At 45.7% G+C, this 20990-nt stretch overlaps 1 protein-coding gene across 1 annotated transcript in view; it reads right to left on the minus strand.

The window, feature by feature from the left end:
* Window positions 1–20788, minus strand: part of LOC146204002 (large neutral amino acids transporter small subunit 2-like) — an 83778-nt gene extending 62990 nt beyond the window's left edge. Inside the window, exon 1 of the mRNA XM_084589034.1 lies at window positions 20230–20788. Coding sequence (XP_084445160.1) covers window positions 20230–20659 — 430 coding nt within the window. The 5' untranslated portion in view covers window positions 20660–20788. The remainder of the gene's footprint in view (window positions 1–20229) is intronic.
* Window positions 20789–20990: the final 202 nt, after the last annotated feature.

Here is a 20990-nt window from a genome sequence, read left to right on the forward strand (position 1 = left end):
AGCGGACCCCTTGGACTCTAGACTTTTGACAAAGGCTGTAAATATACTTTTGCCATTTAGCTGCTGAGTTCAAGTTGGCGAGATCCAACCTCGGCAGCGGCGACCACGTGTTCATGGCAGCGAAATGCAAAAAGGCTCGTGTGCTGTACAATTTCAGGACAAATTAGTGAGCACCGGAGTCCTCCACTGCGGCCTCCTTCATAGCTAGCCCACAAGCGCGTTCACTATGCTAAAACCGACATGCCCCTACCATTTAGACCCCTACGAAGCACAGGCTGCGTTACGTCATTTTATGACGTCTATCCCTCCAGGACGCGCTTAAGACAAAAGAAAATTTAGAGAAAAGAGCGAAGACGAAATCGCCCTCCAGGACCATCAGGCGGCCATTTGTCACAGTACTTATCAACAGAGGGCGCCAATATTTTGCTTACGATAGCTTACTACGAAGCCAATTCACCCCCCTCGACGCTAACAAGCTGTCTTCTGCTGCGGCCTTATTGCTCGAAAAGAGCTCGAGCGACCCTGAGGCCGAGTTTTCGGTCCTTAAGAGGACGGTGAAGATAAAGCATTTGACTGCGTAGATCACAGCAGATTGTGGCCAGCTCTCCAAGAGATGGGAGTTCCAATTCACCTCATCTGTCTCCTCAGGAACCTGTATGAAGGACAAGAGGCCACAGTCAGATGGGCATGGTCTTACTGATTGGTTTCCGATTGAGAAAGGAGTGAGGCAAGGCTGCATACTGTCGCCCTGCCTATTTAACCTATATGCAGAGTGCATCGATCATGAGGAAGGCCGGTCTGGACGAGTCTTCGGCTGGAGTGAAGATTGCTGGAAAACGTATCAACAACCTTAGATATGCGGATGATACCACTTTAATGGCAGAAAGTGAAGTGGAACTCATGAGACTTCTGATGCGCGTACAAGAAGAGAGTGAGAAGTTTGGGCTTGAACTGAACATTAAAAAGACAAAAATCATGGCGTCTTTCCCTATCAAGTCCTGGAGCATCAATGGACAAGAAGTGGAAGCTGTGACAGATTTTCTCTTCTTGGGCTCCAAGATTACCTCGGAAGGAGACTGCAGCCATGAAATTAGGAGACGCCTGCTTCTGGGAAAGAGAACAATGGTTAGCCTTGACCGCCTAGTAAAGAGCAGAGACATTAGTCTGCCAACCAAGATCCGTATAACTCGTGCTATGGTCTTTCCAGTTGTGATGCATGGATGCGAGAGTTGGACTGTGAAAAAGGCTGACCGCCGAAGAATTGACGCGTTTGAATTGTGGTGCTGGCGAAGACTCTTGAGAGTTCCTTGGACTGCCAGAAGATCAAATCAGTCGATATTGTCGACCATAAACCCTGACTGCTCATTGGAGGGTCAAATTCTAAAGTTAAAGCTCAGCTACTTTAGTCATCTGATGAGAAGAGAGGAGTCGCTGGAGAAAGATCTGATTTTGGGAAAGGTTGAGGGTTGCCGGAGAAGGGGTAGGCAGCGAACTCGATGGTTAGATGGCATCCTCGAGGCACTGCAGATGAAGTTATGTGATGTTAGGAAGATAGTGAGAGACCGGAAAGCGTGGCGTGACATGGTCCATAGGGTCACGAAGAGTCGGACACGACTGAACGACTGAACTGAGGATAACTTTAAATTTTCCTGTATCGATAGACAGCGGCATTCTAAAAAGGAAAGGGGGCACTCTTGCCGAAAACGCAGCTCTCGTATACGCTAGAAACGAACGCAAAATTTTAGGCAGAGGTGTCGCCAATGTCTGCCGATTCCGCAATTACACTGCATGCGTCGACATTGAGTGTTTCGGGTGTGAATGCCAGAGTCTAAGCTACATAGCCATTCACTTCAAAACGGCAGTAACCGGCCATTCTTGCTGTTTGTATCGAATGGCAATTTAATATCTAAACCCAGTTTCCGGAACCATAAACGTGTATGCTGCCATCGAACAAACGTCAACACACTCAGAAAGAGCTAGTAAATTGAAAGCAATGATTCGGTGGAGCTCTTTTCAGTGCCCCCAGAAGATGCTGCGCTCGACGGCTTGGCGCTCGCCGAATAAAAGGCATGCGAAGCGTGCGACGCTTCGCTTTCTCCTATCTCGGCGGCACCCATCGCGTTGCTCTCATATTATTAACGATAATCCGCAACGCAATACTGACCACTTTTGACAACTTATGGCCCAACATTGCAACATGTTCATCCCATGATGAATGGTCATTAAAGGTGCAGCGCTGGTAATAACGCTTCTCTCTGTCACTGCAAGTAAGAACGCAGCCACTTCATCCACTTAGTGTCGAGCACAATACCGTTGCTGCATTTACTGCCAAGCCGTATACCACACTGGGCAACATTGCTTATTCGCGTGCTGTAGGCGTCTCGCTTTTGTTCAGCGTTCGAATAATGTGCAAGAAGCAACAAAAATCGAAGTTAGACTGCAGTAGACGGAGTCCAGATAGCGTGCCGCAGCTTCTGTATGACCTCTACTGTATGGTTCAACTTTCACACTGACGCCAGCTCGGTCATTCTACGCAAGTCTGCCTACGGGGCTCGTTGCGGCACGAGGGAGGCCTACGAGCAAACAAAGAAGTCAACCTTTGCCCAAATCCCACAGCACAGCACCGGAATAAATACAATGCCAATACCCACAGGTGACGCTGTTAACGACGGTCGCAGTTGGCAAGTGGGAAGGATGGACAGAGAGGGAAAGTTCTCTCAGAGGCAGAGGACTGTCAGCTCGAGTGTCGCTGAATGGAATGTCGTGCAAGGGAAGCCATTCTGCAATGCGCCCATGATACAGATTATAGCATATGCTACTGCTGTAGGCGCATGCTACAGATTATCAAGGACAATAAAATGTACTCGGATGAGACGACGCACAAAATTTGAAAAGGTCGTCTGTCACCGTTTACATTCAATGTGAGGTAGTGCTGAGAAATCGGGGCATTTTTTTTTTTTCTATCTCCTACAGGCCGTTATGTCCTGCCCGAATGCGCAAAAAAAAAAAAAAAAAAAAAAAAAAGAAGTTTCGACGACAACTATACAGCCAAGCTTGAAAGGAGAGTGCAATGGAACGATCGAAGCTGATCCAGTTCTAACTTTGGCGGTATCTTTTCATCACCTCACAACTCACTACGAGGTTCACTGAATTCTAGCAAGAAATCCCGCACAGCAAGGTCTTAAAGAAGTTATTTTTCACTTTTGCAGTTATACCCTTTCTGCAAGCTTGAAAGCGGAGTTATCGCTAGGCGTTGTACATTTATTTCGAGCAAACCACCATGCGGAGCAGTTGCTAGCCTCTGTCATGAATCAGAGCGACACGCAGCACCTGCATGCCCGGGGCCGCTGCCATGCAAATGAAACTCGCAACGCATCAGAAAAGAGCGGGGCACGCCCGCAGCCTGTCGGTCGCCGCGGCCAAGGCGAAATTGACCGCCCGACTGGTGCGCGGCCCTGAACGCTGGTTCCGCTGATCAAGAGAGGGCGTCGAGGCAGGCCACAGCCGCTATCGCAGAATCCAGAAGCCAAGCGCCGTATAGTAGCGATTCTTAAAGCTGCCGTTTTATCTCCGCAGCGTGAGAGCCTATTAAAGCTTTCTTTCTTCGCTTGTTGTGGAGAGGACAGCTCCGATAGCTGAGTTTTAAGGCTTGCATTAGACTTGTTCTTTATTTCAATTCACTCCAAACGCTTGTTTTAATGATAGCGAGAGTCGGACATGCCCTGCTGGGACTGTCGAGCTGTCATTTGCTACAGCTTTTTTTCTCGTACGCGACTCCTGGATCAGGATTCGAATAAGTTCCAGTTGACTTCAATTCAACTCAATGAAAGTTCTCTTCCATCAGAGGGTAACAAACCTAACTAGTCTCAAAAAGAAAGAGAACCGAGACGTATATGGTTTGAGACAGAGAAAAGCGGCAGGTTGGCACCCTGAAGGGGGGAGCCAGTCGGCCGATCAGCTCCCGCGCCTAAAGACGTTGAACGTAACGGGCAGTAGGAGAAGGCATGCCGAGCACGCATGCAGCGAGTACTACGTTTTCCTAGTCTGCACACGACAGAGCAGGCGATGTATTATCTCAGGAAGTGATGGCTACGCAGTTTATGGACAGCACTCCATTACTCCTGATACGGAAAAAAAGAAACTTACGCGTATGCGGAGGCCAACGGCCACGTGCCCTATTCCGTTTCGGCAAGTAAAGAGTGCCCCTAAAACTCGACCATGCACAATTCTGCGTATAAACTTAGGTAACGTCGATGAGCCTAAACAGCCCTTCTACCCGAAAAATAACTATATTGGGAGCATTTAGTAGGGAACATATAGCGCTGGGGATTTACATCTAATTTTCAAGGTTATAGGTTTTGCAGCGCGTAGCGAGACAAGGACAAAGACGTAGGAACAGGTAAGACGCACAGGCGCTGAACTGCAAGAAAGTTGCAGTTTAGCGCCTGTCCGTCTTACCTGTTCCTATGTCTTTGTCCTTGTTCTGCTACGCGCTGCAAAAACTATGGAAAACCAACTAGCCCTACAGCGTGTCCTCTTTAATTTTCAAGGGTGTTTGATTGGTAAGTCATGATGGTTTTTTTTTTTTTCTAAATTATGCACATAAGGATTCGTGAAATGCCACATGCACAAACAACTTAAATCGTAATTTACTAATAGAACGCAAATTGTGAAATAAATAATGTTACATCCACATTGCCAACCATCTACGTCGGCGAGCAACATTCACGCCACTTTTATTTTATATTAATAAATAACACACTGCGCACAGGGCGAGAAGCTTTAATTCCTATGCTGATAAAACCTTTACTTTCTTATCCGAAAACACAGAAACAGGCATTGAGGAAGAGCAGATAGAGGCCTTATTGCCGTCGATGTTTAGGCAAAAACAAACTGCATGAAAATAAACACAAACAATACCACCCAACCTTGAGGAAGAAGAGTAAAGCGGTCCCCCTCTTCCAGCACCATAAAACGCATCATTTCTGCCGCAAAATTACACCTATTCAAAGCAGAAATAAAGATGTACTAAACAAAAATATTTGTTATTCGTCGAAAAGGAAGCAGTTATCAAGAAATATAAATATTTATGGTACAAAACCCTCCCCGTTTTCAGTTAGTCACAAAATCAGTCAACAGGTGTCATACGCTCGGTCGAAAACACGAAACAATGCGGTCTTTCTTCACCCGGAGCGCCAACGATTGGAACAGTTTTTCCAACATCGCTATAACTACTGAAGATTTTACCAAGTTCAAAGACATGCTTAAATCTGTTTACGTACCTTAGTTCCCCCCTACCTTACTGCTGCCATTGATAGAGTGTACTTTGTTTTTAGTTTGCAGTTTTTCTTTAACAATGCGTAATCCAGTTTCTCATCCACTGTTCGTCGCCCGTTTATCTTTTTCTGTTATCGTTTTCATAAGCATTGTAGCGCTTTGTACTTTGATACTGAGAGCTGTTTACCGACATCAAATTTTTGTTTAGTCCCTCTATGGTAGGCATCGTGTAGAATATGGTAATTTTTGTTGTTTTAGTTCTGGATACTCACCCCTTATGTAATGCCCTTTACTGGAATTTTGAGCTTACTAAAATAAACAAATATGATTACGCACTGAAACGGCTGTACTTGCCGACTCTGTGAAGATCTTCGGAGCGACCTTGTAAGGCACCTGGCTTGAAATGATCACACTGACTACCTTCGATTTAAAGTATCATCTATTATTCGCGTCGTCGCTCGAGCAAGACGCACGCAACATCCTAAAATCAAACTTCTGTTGGATGATGCCCTTATGTTGCTGCTTAAGTTTAGTGCACCACAGGAGTGACCAATTTACCAAAATAGTTTTTATAAGAGAGGGAGCCGCACAGTTTACCACTGGCGTATCCTATTGCCATGCCACTGAAAAGTTTTTAGAAGGAAGCTCTTACGCATAAGCCCGTTCGGCGGTAATGCCGCATCGCCGTTGTTGTCGGTGCAACCAAGCGAAAGAGAGTTAAGAGCCACGAGAAATTTTCGAGACAAAGGGAATTTCTCGGAAATATAGAAGTTCTGTTTTGCTCGTGAGAAAAGTAGTGTTTGTAACTGTACATACATACATACATACATACATACATACATACATACATACATACATACATACATACATACATACATACATACATACATACATACATACATACATACATACATACATACATACATACGTGCGTACGTACATTCATACATACATACATACATACATACATACATACATACATACATACATACATACATACATACATACATACATACATACATGCATACATACATACATACATACATACATACATACATACATACATACATACATACATACATACATACATACATACATACATACATACATACATACATACATACATACATAAAATAAGGCAACGCACTGAAACGTGCTCATAAATATGAAACTGGCTCAAGGTAGAACGAGCCCAGACGAAGACAAGTACACTTGTCGAAACGTTGGCTCGACTTGTGAACTGAGGCTTCCCCCCCTATACCCTTGTTCAGTGCTCTTTAAACTGGGTTCAAGTGATTTCTTTTCTTTTTTTAAAAAACACCTCTACCAGTACTAGGCTACGTCTACAAATTGCCGTGCACCGGTGCTCCATTGGACAACGTTAGCGCGATTAGCAGGCTGCTCAAGGCGGTTGAATTTCCTGAATAAACAAAACCACAGGGTGATAATTCTGTAGCCATGACATTCGTATCAACCCGCAAATTAGTAATTTTTGCCTCAAGAAAAAGACACCACAAAAAAAAAAGCTTTTGGAGGGGCCCTCAAGAGGAACTGAGTTTGGCCATTAAACATCGTTCATCTTCAGAGTGGTGCGTTCACCGAAGCTTATCTCATGTCGGTGTCAGAAACAGGAAAACAGGAGAGGCTTCGTGTCTGGGTATGGTGAAAGGGATATGACGGTAGAAAAACTAAGGCATTAAAAACGCCTCTTCTACTGAAGGCTTATTACCACTGTGCTGTTGTGCCACACAACCAGGAAAGAGCGCTGGAACGAATATTCACGGCTACGGCAATGGTACCGCGTGCTCTCCTCCTTCATCTGTAATGACTCAAGAGAACTTCATCCACTCAGCTTACACAGCAAGACAGATGTTCGCGCGTGGCTTCTCTGTATTTTACTTACTTTCTTTACCACCTCGGCGACAGCGATAGTCTGCGGTCAAGTGTGACCTGCGAGTACGGTCAGCGTCCTCTTAACGCATCCTTTCGGCGACTCATCACGCTCAGGAAGCAGTGCAGACCGCATGGAACTATATAGGCTGGACGTCCGAGTTTCCGGGAGCAACGTAGGCCTTGCAAGGTGAAAGTGTCTGCAAACACCGTAATTTACCTCCGCAATGTGTTTTTCGCTCAGGCCGCATGCTGTAGCCACGTACCACGACTCACAGAACTTGAGCGGTATGCTGCCCCCAATGTGCCTTCTTCACTCTCGTTGCAGCAACCAGGGCCGGATTATCCATGACTAAAAGGGTTCAATGAACAGGGCCCTCCATTCTAAGAAGCCCCCCCCCCCCCCCCCCCCCCCCGAGAGCTGGACAAAAATGGCGGATAAAAGCAGTCATATTATCTTCTTCCTGATTTCCCATGATTGAAATTGGAGCTTATGTATTGGAATGTCGGATGCTTTAAAAGCTGTTCGTCGCATCGTACACTTACTCCCGAAGCCGGCCTCAAATTAATGGTTCGCCAACCGAAACACAAAACTTTGTACTCGTCCAAATACACTTTTAAAAAATCCAAATGGTTTTAGGTGCTGCTAACTGGATTCAGCTGGTTCATCGGGTACACAACTGGCCTTGACCGGTTCCAGATGCCTAGCAGCTGGAAGTCGACGAGTACCAGTTTGTCAAGTGGACTCCACGGTGCAAGCTGGCAAACCAACTGACCTCAGTCATTACTGCTGTTGAGGTCAGTTGTGTATTTATTAATCCGAGCGAAAGCTGTGACAAAAGGAAACCGAGTATTAGTTAGAGATTATGACTGATCACAGCTGACACCCACCTCATCAATTTGTCACTGCTGAGAGTGGAGACGGAGATTCTCGCATCAAGGAACTCTCCCAGCAAAAGGCTCGAAAATACTCATATAAACGTAAATTAATTTTCCTTATTTGCTTAAACGTGGAATGAAATAAGCAGACTTGTTGTACGAATGCACGCCCCATTTAGAAGTTGAATTCCTGTGAAATATTTAAAATTATACTTTGTTCTCTGTGTAAACAAATATGTTTCGGTAAAAAAAGAATTACGAGCGCGCTTAAGCTTCGCCTTCTAGACGCGATAGCGCGGCTAAAGTGCTCACCCTATTTTAAAGGAAATTGCATGTACGCGAACGAGGATTCACATGGTGAGCCGGCAAACGGTAGCCATTAACGCTGTCCCATAACACAGTTAAAGGCGGAGTTTAAGCGTCCCCCCTAAATTTTTATACTGCTGCCTACCACGGTTTTTCGGTAAAACGTGCTGCGTTTGTTCTCTCGTAAAATGCAAATTTATTCTCTAAATTGGAAGCAGAGAAGGTGCGTGGTAGATGCAAAACTGCTTCCTTGTGTTTTAAAACTGGAAATTATGAGCAAGATGTAGATATACTGCCTTTGCAGATGTACACAATCTCTATAAATGCAAGTATTTATTGATTAAATTATTTAAATTGCGCTTGTTAAAACCTTGATTGTGTGCTAGTTTAGCGAGAAGATTTATTACCCTGTCGAAAAGATTTAGCGTGGCCGAATGATATCAACGCGAAGCGCATTATATCAATGTTTGGAGTAATGAACATTACTTGCTGCATATAATACCGCAGTTTCTGTAGAAAAACTGCTTCAATTCGTCTTGCTGGATGAATTCAGAAAACTATTAGATCATTGGACAGCGTATTCGATGTAAGAATTTGCGAATTACTTATGAACAGGACCCATTTCTACTTCGTCTGTGCTCACACGCATCCAATCGTTCTGCACCATCGAGTTAGCCAAGAAAATAGCGACTCGAGAAATTTTTTCATGAATGCGCGTTTTGATTTTGAGGGAGGATGTTGAGTGCCCTGCCATTTCTTAGAATAGCTGAGTCTAGATACCTGTCTGTCCACGTGCTGTTTTTCAAGTAAATACGGCGTGCGCTGTCTGCAGGAAATTCTAAAACGAGTCAAGTATCATACATGACAACAAATGATGGGGTATGGTGGTTAGGTGTTTTAGGTGACCGGGCCCTCTTGATATATTTTTTTTTAATCGGGCCCTCATCCCTGTTAATCCGGTCCTGGCAGCGACGAAACTTCGGCGCCAGGTAGCTTCTCAACTGAGAGATCTGCACTCCGACTTTCTCCGTAAGCGGTATCGGGCGCTGAACTTAGGACCATGCTCGGCCCCCTCTTATCAAACTTCGAAAAGCGGTCACACTCGTGATAACTGCTAGGAAAGCTCCTGTCTGGGGGCCGGGCCTGGCTGTAATAACCGCGCACGCAGACAGAGACGTCGGAGGTGGACTCGCTTTGCGGCGGGTCGCTTGACGCGTCTGTGGAATAATGCGGACGCGCTCCTTACGATGGCCCTATAATCTCGGCGCGTGACGATCAAATCACAGCGGGTCCTGATAAGTGAGGGCACATGCGTTGTAAGCTTACAGGCGCAACGCGACAACCTGGGATACCGGCACAAGCCTCAGAAGAACACGCGAGTGAACGGCGCGACAATTAGCCTTGCTTGTACGAAAAAAGCGCGGGAAAACACACACACACACACACACACACACACACACACACACACACACACACACACACACACACACACACACACACACACACACACACACACACACACACACACACACACACACACACACACACACACACACACACACACACATTCGCTCAATTTCTGAGCAAGGTGTAGTATAACGGTGAGCTGTAGAAAATGACGCCAAGTGCGCCGACCTCTTGAAACATCATCATCATCATCATCATCATCATCATCATCATCATCATCATCAGCCTGATTATACCCACTGCAGGGCGAAGGCCTCTCCCATATCTCTCCACTTGCAGCATGCAGGCAAGTAAAAGGGTCCCTGCGATGACCGTGCCTTCCGAATTCATCAACATTCATACCAGAACATCGAACAGTATTTCAGTTTGTAGCATATGCTGTCAGCGTAATTCCGCAATAATTAGACACATTGGCGACGTGTAAGTTTCAAACTTAAGTTCGTCGCCATGCGTACTGAGAATCTCATGGCTTGAAGGCGACTCAAAATTACGTTTATGGTAGTTGAGTTATAGCATTAAACAAAATATTTGGTCTTTTTAAGAGGTCCAGTGAAAGTGCGCCACTTTTATTTTTAATTTCGAGTCACTGCAGGCAACTTCCAAAGTATCGTGTACCCCGTGAAAATTAAGATCAAGCCTATGCGCCTGTTAAACAATATGAACCTGTGCACGTGTCAAAGGCTGTGTTGTCAGACGCTTTCCCGAACACGTGTCCAGATTCTTCCATCTTTACCCTCATGAAGCGACTAGCGTGGACGCCTGTCGAATAAGATGAGGTTTTGTTTATGACGGACACTCAATTGGCATCCGATGTGGTAGTACGCGGTTAGTTCAGAGGTGAGGGTTTGCACCTCTAACGTCAGCAGGGGCCTAAATATTTAATTTGACGCCCCTATAAACGGGTCATGTTCGTCGCAATGTTGACGCCAGCCTCCACAGTTCAATAGCGACTAGAGCTGTCTGTAGATAAGCCGGGCAAGGCCAGCAAAAGACGTCCGCATGTGCTCACTCCTTCACGAAGGTGACCGCGCACCACGCTTGGAAAATAGCCCAACCACGTTTGTCTGGAGCGCCATTTCCTTCTCTCATTAAAAAAAAATAATAATAATTCTTCTTATAAAAGAAAAACAAAAAAAAAACCCTGAGGTGATACAACGTAGTGGAGACGTGCCAAAATTGCATAAGCTGAAAAATAATTTTACGGGCGAGATACTCATCGACAGGCTGGCATGTTTTCAATAAATGCCGAAGTATTCCCTCGAACGAACGTAATCAACAGTCTTCAAGATTGAGCCCGGCCACAGGTGGGCAGAAAAGGCCTTTTTATGGCACGGTTAACCGTCGCGTGCGAAAGCGCTGTACACCTCGCATTAATGAAGAAGGCGCCTACGCAATTTATGTAATGTACTGTGCTCAACTTTGTCCACTGATGTTCGATCGATGTGCGCGCAACGACTGTTGTGACGCAGGAAAATGAACTTGGAAAAGATCTCTCTTGTCTTGTGCTGTGCCGCTGCCAGGCTATAGAGTGCTAGGAGTTTTTACCAGCATAAATTTAATGAATGCATGAAAATCAACTGGGCAACGCCGGGCAGATTTTTGCAGTCAAAAGTGTGATTTGCTCTTTGTAGTTCAGATATAACAGGATTGAGCCAGCGGGTCAACTCGAAACCAGGAAGAGCTGCAAGAGCACTATGCCCTGCCGACTTCGCATTCGGCTTCCGGCTCGGTGTGCGAGGCATACGAAAGAGCCTATAGAGGCGCGGACACAAGGAGGACCTCGTGTTGTCGGACCGCTGTCGCTGAAGCGTTAGCCAGCACCCTGGCTAGAGTTTCATCCCCAAGAGCAGCAACGTTATATAGAGCGAAACAAAGTTTTGAACCGCAAAGACGAGAGCATCTTCTCCATAGTCGGAATTTGCTTTAAACTTGGTTTTTAGGAAATGAAAGGCACAATGACTCTCTCACATTTTTTCGACGGACATCTCACCCTTGCCGTAAGGGAAGGTAGGAAGGTGGGATTGAAAGTAGAAAGAGAGAGAAAGAGGTGCAGTAGTGGAGGGCTACGGAATAATTTCGACCACCTGGAGATCTTTAGCGAGCAGTGACATCACACACCAAACGGACGAATTTTTTGTTTCGCCTTCCCCGAAAAGCGAAGTTTCGTTTGGTTTTTCGTCGTACGTTTCCAAGAACCGCGTCCCTCTCCTCGACGCCCTTTCCACTCCACCGACAATGGAACTGATTCGGAGAGCGCAGCTGATAAAAACGTAAGCAAATAACGTGCGTAGCTCCGGGTAACTCTGGGCTGCTCCGGAAATTCGGATCGGGAAATGAAATTTCAGGCTTCGCTTTCAATTTCCTTTACTGCGTTGAACATTGACATCCGATAAACACTGGTTGTGGGGAAAAAAGACAGCGCAAAAACAAAGGCGTGACAACACGCCAGTGTTGTGTTATGTTGTCCCGTCCTTGTTTTCGCTCTGTTTTCTATCCTCATTCATCAATCAACAACTAGCCCACCAAAATGCTCTCTTCAACACTGAGAGTTTTCATACGATAAGTTGCCAGAGAAACCAAACTTACTGATCGCGTTTAATGCCTTTCTGAGGACAGACCAACCGTGCAATCTGCAATATCTTTCAAAGAAACAAACGATAGCGTTTCGCGCTGCACAAACGATAACATACAAATGATCATATCTACAAGACTTATTCACTCCCCTCCCTCTGACACTGAACTTGAAATTATTCACTGCACCTGTGCTCTTCGTTCCTCGCACTGTCCTGTTTTTGCGCTGTACCCTCTTAAGCAATGTTAAACCAACTAGCCCGCAGCAACACCCTCGTAACACTCGCAGGTGCCTGACACTCGCAGTGCAGTGTGCATACTGGGTGCGTCGTGTTCCGCTCGGTACTTGATTTGCGTCGAGGTTGGTACTGTGGAAATTTGGGCTTGTTGGTTCATACTTCCACTCAAGACGAAGGACTGAGAACGAGAGGACACATACAGCGCTGTGTGTGTCCTCTCGTTCTCAGTCCTTCGTCTTGTGTGCGCTACAGCTTGGAAGAGGTTGGTACCTTTGCCGGTTACAGAGTCACGAGCCACGTAAGAGTCACGCCGTTAGCTCGTGGCTCTTCCTTCTCTTCTGAGAGAGTCCCTTTGGCTCGGGAGCAAAATAGTGTGCTTTGTAACTGCACATACGTATCTCGGATACTTTACCTCAGTATATCGCAAAAACGATTGAATAGCTGCGCTCAGTTTAAGCATTAGAGAGTATCCTAACAGACACCTTAGAAGTTTGTTTCCCTCTACATTTTCCGGATCATATCCAGAAAATTCGGACAAGCATTTTTTTTTTTTTTCAACGAGAAGTCTTTATGAATGCATTTTTTTTTTCTTTTTTTGCATATCATATAAGTCTGCGCACTTCATCTATTGACATATTCGCAGAGCCTCGCTCGCGTTTCTTGGAGTTTTCTGCCATTTATTGTTAAAACTCATTCCAATGGTGTTCTACAGAATTCTTAAATATTAGCTGCGAGTGCAGGACACACTTTAAGACCAAGAGTTTATTGCGCATTGGGATCTTATACAATTCCCATCAATATATGTTCATATCAGTACATTGTAATATTCCACAGATGACTCATAGTTAAAAGGGATGTCCATGAAAGCAGGACTTGTTTTCGCAAGTTTGAAGGTTCAAAGATGCGCCAACTAATGTGCCTAGAAGTGCTTGCTAGATGGTCTGCAATGATCCTTTTTTTTTTTTTTTTTAAGGCCTGGATAGAAGTTTTCATCATAGTAGTCACGCATTGTAATCACTGAAGCTGTGAATGCCTCAAACTCCACTACTCTTTCTTTTTTCTTCCAGCTCTTTTCCATATTTACTCGCTGTTCAGGGTTGTGTCCACTTCAGAACTTCATTTTTGGTTTCTTCAGTTTTTCTCTGCAGCGGGGCCAGTGTCTGCTTCTGATGAAAAGTACCGATAGATCTTCGAACCTGTCTGCTCAGTGTGCATGCACCAGGGGCGCCAGAACGAGGTATGATATTTTAAGGTACGCGATCTTCAACGCGGCATTCAGAGGCTTAATGTATTCATCATGTGACTCGCGTGATAAAGTTGTACGGGCAATGCGGGCTTTTTGTCGTTTCTTGGGCAACACGAGACTGGACTCGCACTTGTGACACAAGTGACTGTGCCTATGTGTATTTGTTTTATGCCTCTCCTCATCACACCGTGACCCATCGCGTTCCTTTCTCCTCTCTTCTTCGCATTCCCCGGTGCAGAGCAACAGGCCAGAGGCTCAACTTTCCGGCCAACTTCTCTGTCTTTCCATTCTGTAAACACACATGTTGCTTTGTAGGAGCTTAATTAAAAACTAAATGCTCAAGACCTACCTCTGGTGATACCTATTAAAAATCGAAGCCAGCTTTTCATTTTTAAGTACTCCCATTGTCTTAATCGCGCATACTTATGCAGGTGCAGGTATACAGTACAGTACAAATGTGTTATTCGTTTTGTTCTACAAGTGGACGCAAGAGCGTTATTGCTCTCTGCTAGGCTTTTTTTGTTCTTTTTAATCATTAAAAAGGTTGCAGCGTGTGCACCTTTTTGCGTGTATTTTTTCGTGGGGCTCAAGATACCAATAATCTCATCATTACAAAATACCTGCCATAAGAGAAAATATAACATCGGAGCCCTAGTACACCTGATTGATTGATTGATTGATTGATTGATTGATTGATTGATTGATTGATTGATTGATTGATTGATTGATTGATATGCAACCTAACCTCCTGTCAGGACTAGACTAAATGAATAATTAGTTTCCTACACAAACTAGATAAAGTACAGAAAATCTTTCATTGGAAGTGAGCCTAGCGAATGCAATTAAAAATTTCTGCCAACAATCACTGCGACCTTCTAAGTGAAATAAAAACCTTCGCCTCAGCGCTCTAGCCGAGGTTGCAGCTGCTTCTTTCAACAAGACGCAAATGGTTAGGGCTGGCATTTCCCGGTGTAGAAATTGGCGTCAATACAGTCAAAGAGTGCGAGAAAATTCGCGGGAAAGAGGGCAGGGCAGAGTGGTTACCCACAATAAAAGGAAGATTTCGCGGACGCCTTTTATTTCTCAAATAGGAACAAAGAAAAGCACTCAGACTGACTTGAAGAAGAATTAACTGCGCAATAAATTAACACGCATTTATGTGAATTGCATTCAACAGTTCTCGCAGCTATATGACCTACCTCGAGCTTTTCCTTTTTGTTTCGCAACCAAACACGGGACTATAACATTGTTCTATTCCTCCTCCTCTTCATAGGGGGCGGAACTGCACTGGATTATAACCTCGGGATCGTTTAGTTTATGGCGTGTGCAGTTCAAGTTTTTACGGCGTTTGTAGAGTACGCCAGAGATAGTGAGGCGAACCTAATCCCTGCGCTGTCTGTAAAGGCGCTGGTAGCACGCTTTACATAGCGTTAAATTGTGCTCGCATTTAGATTTCAACTGTGTTTCTGAATTGTAGCATTTTCTTTTTATAACTTCGCTGCCTTCGAGCGCATCCTCGCACCGCCCTATGCTTGAATGGGCACGCATGCCTATGCCGATGAATGCCCCGAACAACCGATACCAGAGGGTCAAATATTTATTTCGATAACACCACCTGCAGCCAACTACAATCATGTCATTATCTAACCTTAATAACTATAAAACGTGTAGCTCTCGACGCGAAAACACGCAGAAGGATCAGAAATTGGCGCAAGCATCACAATGTTTCGCAATGTTTGACCGCCTTGCAGCCATGAGCCGACTAGCCCGAGAAGCATCACTTAAGAAAACGCCTCGCCACACTTTATTAGTTTTGCATCATGCACAAGCCAGTGCGTAAGCTTCCAAGAAGCTCATCGCGGTAAAGGAAGAAAAGGCAATTTGTCAGAAAATATTTTAGTGAGCGCCAGGCCGCTGCGACATTCGTGATTGCAAAACAATTGTGGTCCAAATTGCTGCACCGATTGGCGTTGAAAGGCAAAAGGGCTTATGAGCTCACTTTGGGGTTTTCTTGTCCAACTACAAATGTTCTTTAAGTGGCGAAGTAATATTCTTGACTGGAAGCTTAACTGCCGTTTGACAGCTTAATAGCTTAGTTACCTATGTCAGCGCACTTATTTGCGTCATGATCACCTTGAGAGTACGAAGCTGAAGTTGTAAATAGCTTCAGGCGTTCAGACCGGAGTTGCCCAACACGCACACTTTTGAATGGTACACCGGCTCGCCAAAGCATGTCAGTGTAAACATTCGCCTAATTTCTCTGCTCAGCATATATACTCTCTCGACTGCCCTCCTACTGCACCGTTTTCCTTTCTTTCTTTCTTTCTTTCTTTCTTTCTTTCTTTCTTTCTTTCTTTCTTTCTTTCTTTCTTTCTTTCTTTCTTTCTTTCTTTCTTTCTTTCTTTCTTTCTTTCTTTCTTTATTTATTTCTCTCTCTCTCTCTCTGAGTAAGGGAACAGTGTTTTTCAGCTTCAGCATAACACAGAAACTGTTCGAGGTGTGCCCATACTATTGCATTTCAAACGCTGACAAAAATGCACAGGACATTTGAGTCTTTCGACTCGTTTAGCATAGCGTCTGGACCTCGTTTAGGACCGATGTCGAGGGACAACCTTGTTAGCTTGTGTCCCACTTGAGGCATTCCTTGTACCGCACTTTCTGAAGCGAAGCGCACACAATGTTCAAATGGTGAAGTCTTAAATGTGGCCTTGCCTTCGTAAAGCTCAGTCCTCAAGCCACACCAATCACAGGAGGATGGAAACGTGGAGTAGCAGACTTCGTTTTCATTATCTTTCAACGTGTCTACACCGCTTCACCAGCTCCGCGGACGCACTCCTTTTCTCTCCCAGGCAGCCAATCGCAACGCCCATTCATAACAATCTAGGCAGAGGCGACGTGGCTGGAAGCCCACGTTAGGGCACTGTGTCGCCAAAGCAGAGAAGTCGCTAAAACATAGTTCCTGCGCGCCAGCTGCGGTTTATCCCACTAAAAAAAAGCCAAATACGGCCGCTGCGATTCTGCACTGTACATTAGAAGCCTGAACACTTGAAAAGAGCCAGTATTTTGTTTTTATTGCTGCTTAAAAACCACGCAAGTTCCTTCGAGAACTTTATAAGATACAGTTCAACGAGCGCTATCTGACTGCGGCATCTGTATGCAGAGCCAGTACTCGAGATGGCGACCATAAGTCTGAAAAGCTTCGCAGGCTCGCTTGCTGGAAAATATATATACTAAACGCATGCGAACCGTCAAAAACAGCGGGCTTAAAGCAGACTTCGCAGCCAGGAAAGGAGAAGACGAAGTGGTGATAAACATCGTGCGGGAGAGAGAAAAATTAACGCGGGTGCCCACGTAAACGCTCGAACAAAGACAGCGACCGTGGTGGCTATTACTGATCATCGTGTATGCCCACGCGAGAAATTTTAAGCTGACCTCGTCGTCCCATCATCACAGTCCTTCAATGACATTCTGAGCTCTATTCGATAAGTAAGGAAGGTCATATAGATTTGGCGAGGAGAAACACAAGGGCAAGGCAAGAAGGGACTATATCAACTACCAAGTTGGAGGAGGCGAAGCTCTGCGGCTCGAATTCCGAAAAGGTCGTAACGCCACAGCGATCGAGCTTCAAACCAACGACCATCATATAGGACAGCGCATGCTTCCGTCTTCTACTCCACGCGCAGCTGCAATAAAGATTCCCACGTATCGGTGCACTGAGAGATTGCTGCAGACCGTGCTGTATTCAATGATCGGTCCGCACTTTATGCCACAAATGCTTGAAATGAGACGCAGCGCTGCTAGCGCTGTTTCAGCCGGCCTTTCGGGTTTCATTGTTGTTTTTTGTTTTGTCTTTATTTTTCACCTTGTGGCTTGGATTTTAGGTCGGCATTTATATGACGGTGAATTCAATATGGAACGGTTGATCTGCACACACGCGGTCGCAAGACCGAAATTCGTTTACTGTCGAGAGCGGAAAAACGTTACCCGCTCGCGGAGCAGCAACATGATAGGGTTTTCATTTCGTTTGTTCAAAATGCTGCCAAGTCTAACTTTCTGGAACTTTCTCTTTTTATCGTGAGGCAGCTGTGGGATACTGCAAGATAATGTTAAGCAGACGTTGATGGAAATGGCGCAAGCTTCCAATGCGTAGCAAGAATTTGCTATAATAGTTTTTCCTGCGCTCCCACCGAGTATAGTTACAACTGACACAAAAAATCAATGGGCTGCTTTTTCGGACTTAGTCGTGAGGCAAACGTGGAATATTGTACGATATTTTTTTATTAACGTATTGATGCAAACTGCCTAAGCTTCCAATGATCAGGAAAATTGTGCTTCTGCAATTTGTCCTGCAGTCAAACGACTAATTAAGATTGCCATAAAAAAACAACAACAATGGGATGCGTTTTTAATTCATTGTGAGGCAACGGTTGAATATTCCTTCACGAATATTTTGTGATACAAATCGTCTAAGCGTCCAAATAGTGCCAAAAAAAAAAAAAAAAGAACATTCCCCTGAACCTTGTCCTACGCTTCAAACCAGACTACTACAAGAAAGTGGAGTGTTGTTGTTTTTTTTTTTGTTTTTTTTTTTTTTAATAGCGGAAAACTACAAGCCTGCAGAGGAAGGATTTTCGGATACGTTGATTGTTATGGGGCAGTCATAGAACATGTGAAATAAATTACGTTCGGGAACCCTTTCACAATTTTTTTTTCCCTAGATTTTCATGGTATGAGAATTACTGCGAGTTTGGACACAGAGGTATACGTGGTTGGGAAGCATGCTAGGCTGGGCCGATTGATAACCGCCCCTCGTATGTGCACACTGCGCAGCACACCCGGCGGCGTTTGACAGCTTTATCGCGACTGTGCCCACACCCCAGTCCTGGCGCTCGTCTTCGAGCAAGTTTCGCTGAAGGCAAAATAATTGCAATGATAATCCGACCAGTAGCTTAAAACAACCTCGAGCTTGAGCTGGAAACGCCCATGAGCGACTGGGTGTTATCAACTGGTGCGTTGGCAATAGAGATGAAGCATGCTTTGGCAGGTCAGAAAAAACGCCATTAATGCAAAACGAAGTCCGGTGTTAAAGACACCCCAGATAGCTATAACGTGTTTTACGATCAATATTAATTAAAATACCGCCTACAAATGCTGGCTGCTTCTGCTGTAGCCCGAGCACCACCGATGTCGGAAAGAATTCTACATGCAACCTCCATATTTTTAAGTGCACGCGTTGAGCGCTGAAAAATATGGACTTTTTTGTTACTGAAACACTTCTCCACTGCCAAATGAGCAGTGGAGCAGAATACGGTTGAGCCTGCTTCAGCATGAGTAACCGAACTTACCATCTCCGGCTTCTGTTCACCACATTTAACAGGCTTCCAGCGTGACGCCATAAGTAGAATCAGATGATATACGAGCCAGCTCATTATTGTTGACTAACAGCGTTGTTGTTTTTTTTAACAAGCTCAGACGTGGTAAGTGAAGGCACTGGTTAGCGCTCTCGAGGCAAGTTTATGTAATCTGTATCCATAGAGATATACACACTTGAGTTGAAACCTGTAGCTACATCAAAATCCTATGGCTTCATACACAAAACGAGACGTCTTTTATATATTCGCACGACTTTTCTTTTTCTTATTTTGTCTCCTTTTGGCTACAATGCCGATTACAGTATACCACCTAAATTAAAAACATGGCACTGTGGATTTTTCGGTTTCGAAGGTTGCTGCCTTTCCTTACTGCGTACACTTTACGAGCCAGTGGACAGTCTTTGCCAGTTACTCTCATTTGCTTATCCTTCGAACAACAGACGTGCATTAGCTCTTGCCCACACTGCAAATGAGATTAGCCTGATCGTCTTTCATTAGAAGCTTCGACACTTCCCACGCAATTCACTTGAACGATGCCTGAGAAGTAACTCCCACTGTTATGGTAAGTTACGCCACAATGCAGACGCCAAGGTTTTATAAGTGACAGTTTCAAACGATACATATTCGCTACACTGCTACGAGCCCTAATTAGCGACACCGGAGGAAGCCGCATTTCGCGAAGGTATGCTGCTTCGCGTATAAGTTATAACCGCCGAAGACTTCGCCCGCGAAGCAAAAAAGGTTTGTAGCTGGGAGGCTATGCCTGTCACGTTCCTCTCAGCCGACACTCCATTCCCCCTCCCACCCTCTCTCCAAGGAAATCCTCGCCCGAAAGAAAAACGAAGATGACGCCACATCCGGCGAACATTGCCTTAAAGTTGGCGCTAATGGATTCGAATTCACGCGCGCTTTACCGGCAAGCGCGTGCACGTGGAAAGCAGCATGGTTGCGTTGAAGGCACGCGAAGCACACCGATACTTACAAAGGCAGACGATGGCCATTAGCCGGAGCGCCAGGTCCGGCGGTTCGCAGTCCGGGTACAGGGGCTTCACCATGTACGTGGCAAACGTGAGGCTGAGGACTGCCAATGTGGCCGGCTGCACCACCAGCACCGTCACCCAGAGCCTGAGAAATGCGGTGAGGGGCCCGAAAGCCTCGAGCACGTACGCGTAATCGCCGCCTGAGCGGGGAATAGAAGTGCCCAACTCGGCGTAGCAGACGGCCCCGATCATGGAAAAGAGACCGCAAAGAACCCATATGACGAGCGATGCGCCCACGGAGCCGGCGTGCTCGAACACTCCCTTCGGGGAGACGAAAATGCCCGAGCCGATTATAGTGCCGACCACGATCATGACGCCGCTGAAGAGGCCGATCTCCTTCTTCAGCTTCACACGTCCTTCGTCATCGGCCATTTTCAAGCGTTCGGTGGTATGCTCTTCCAGTGGCGTTCACGCGCTATGAGGTGCGGCGCATCACAACTTGCCGGTCTGGCGACAACGTCGCGCGCACTGACGGCGACCGCGCCGCGTTCAGTGACACGAGTCGCCTCTCTCCGGCCGCCGCCGTGGGCGCCGCCAGCGGTGCGCACGCGAGTTGAGAACATTGGCGGAAACGGAAAAGGGAGCCCAACGTGGGGTGATTCCTGCGCGAGCCGCGAGGGGACGCTCGCCTTTATATGCAAGAAGCGGGAACATTAAAAACACCTCTTGAATTCGGGGGCTGTCGAGTGCTACCTTGGGTGGA

This window comes from Amblyomma maculatum, chromosome 1, assembly GCF_055883805.1.
Source record: "Amblyomma maculatum isolate TAMU_Amacu chromosome 1, ASM5588380v1, whole genome shotgun sequence".
Taxonomy (NCBI): Eukaryota; Metazoa; Arthropoda; class Arachnida; order Ixodida; family Ixodidae; genus Amblyomma; species Amblyomma maculatum.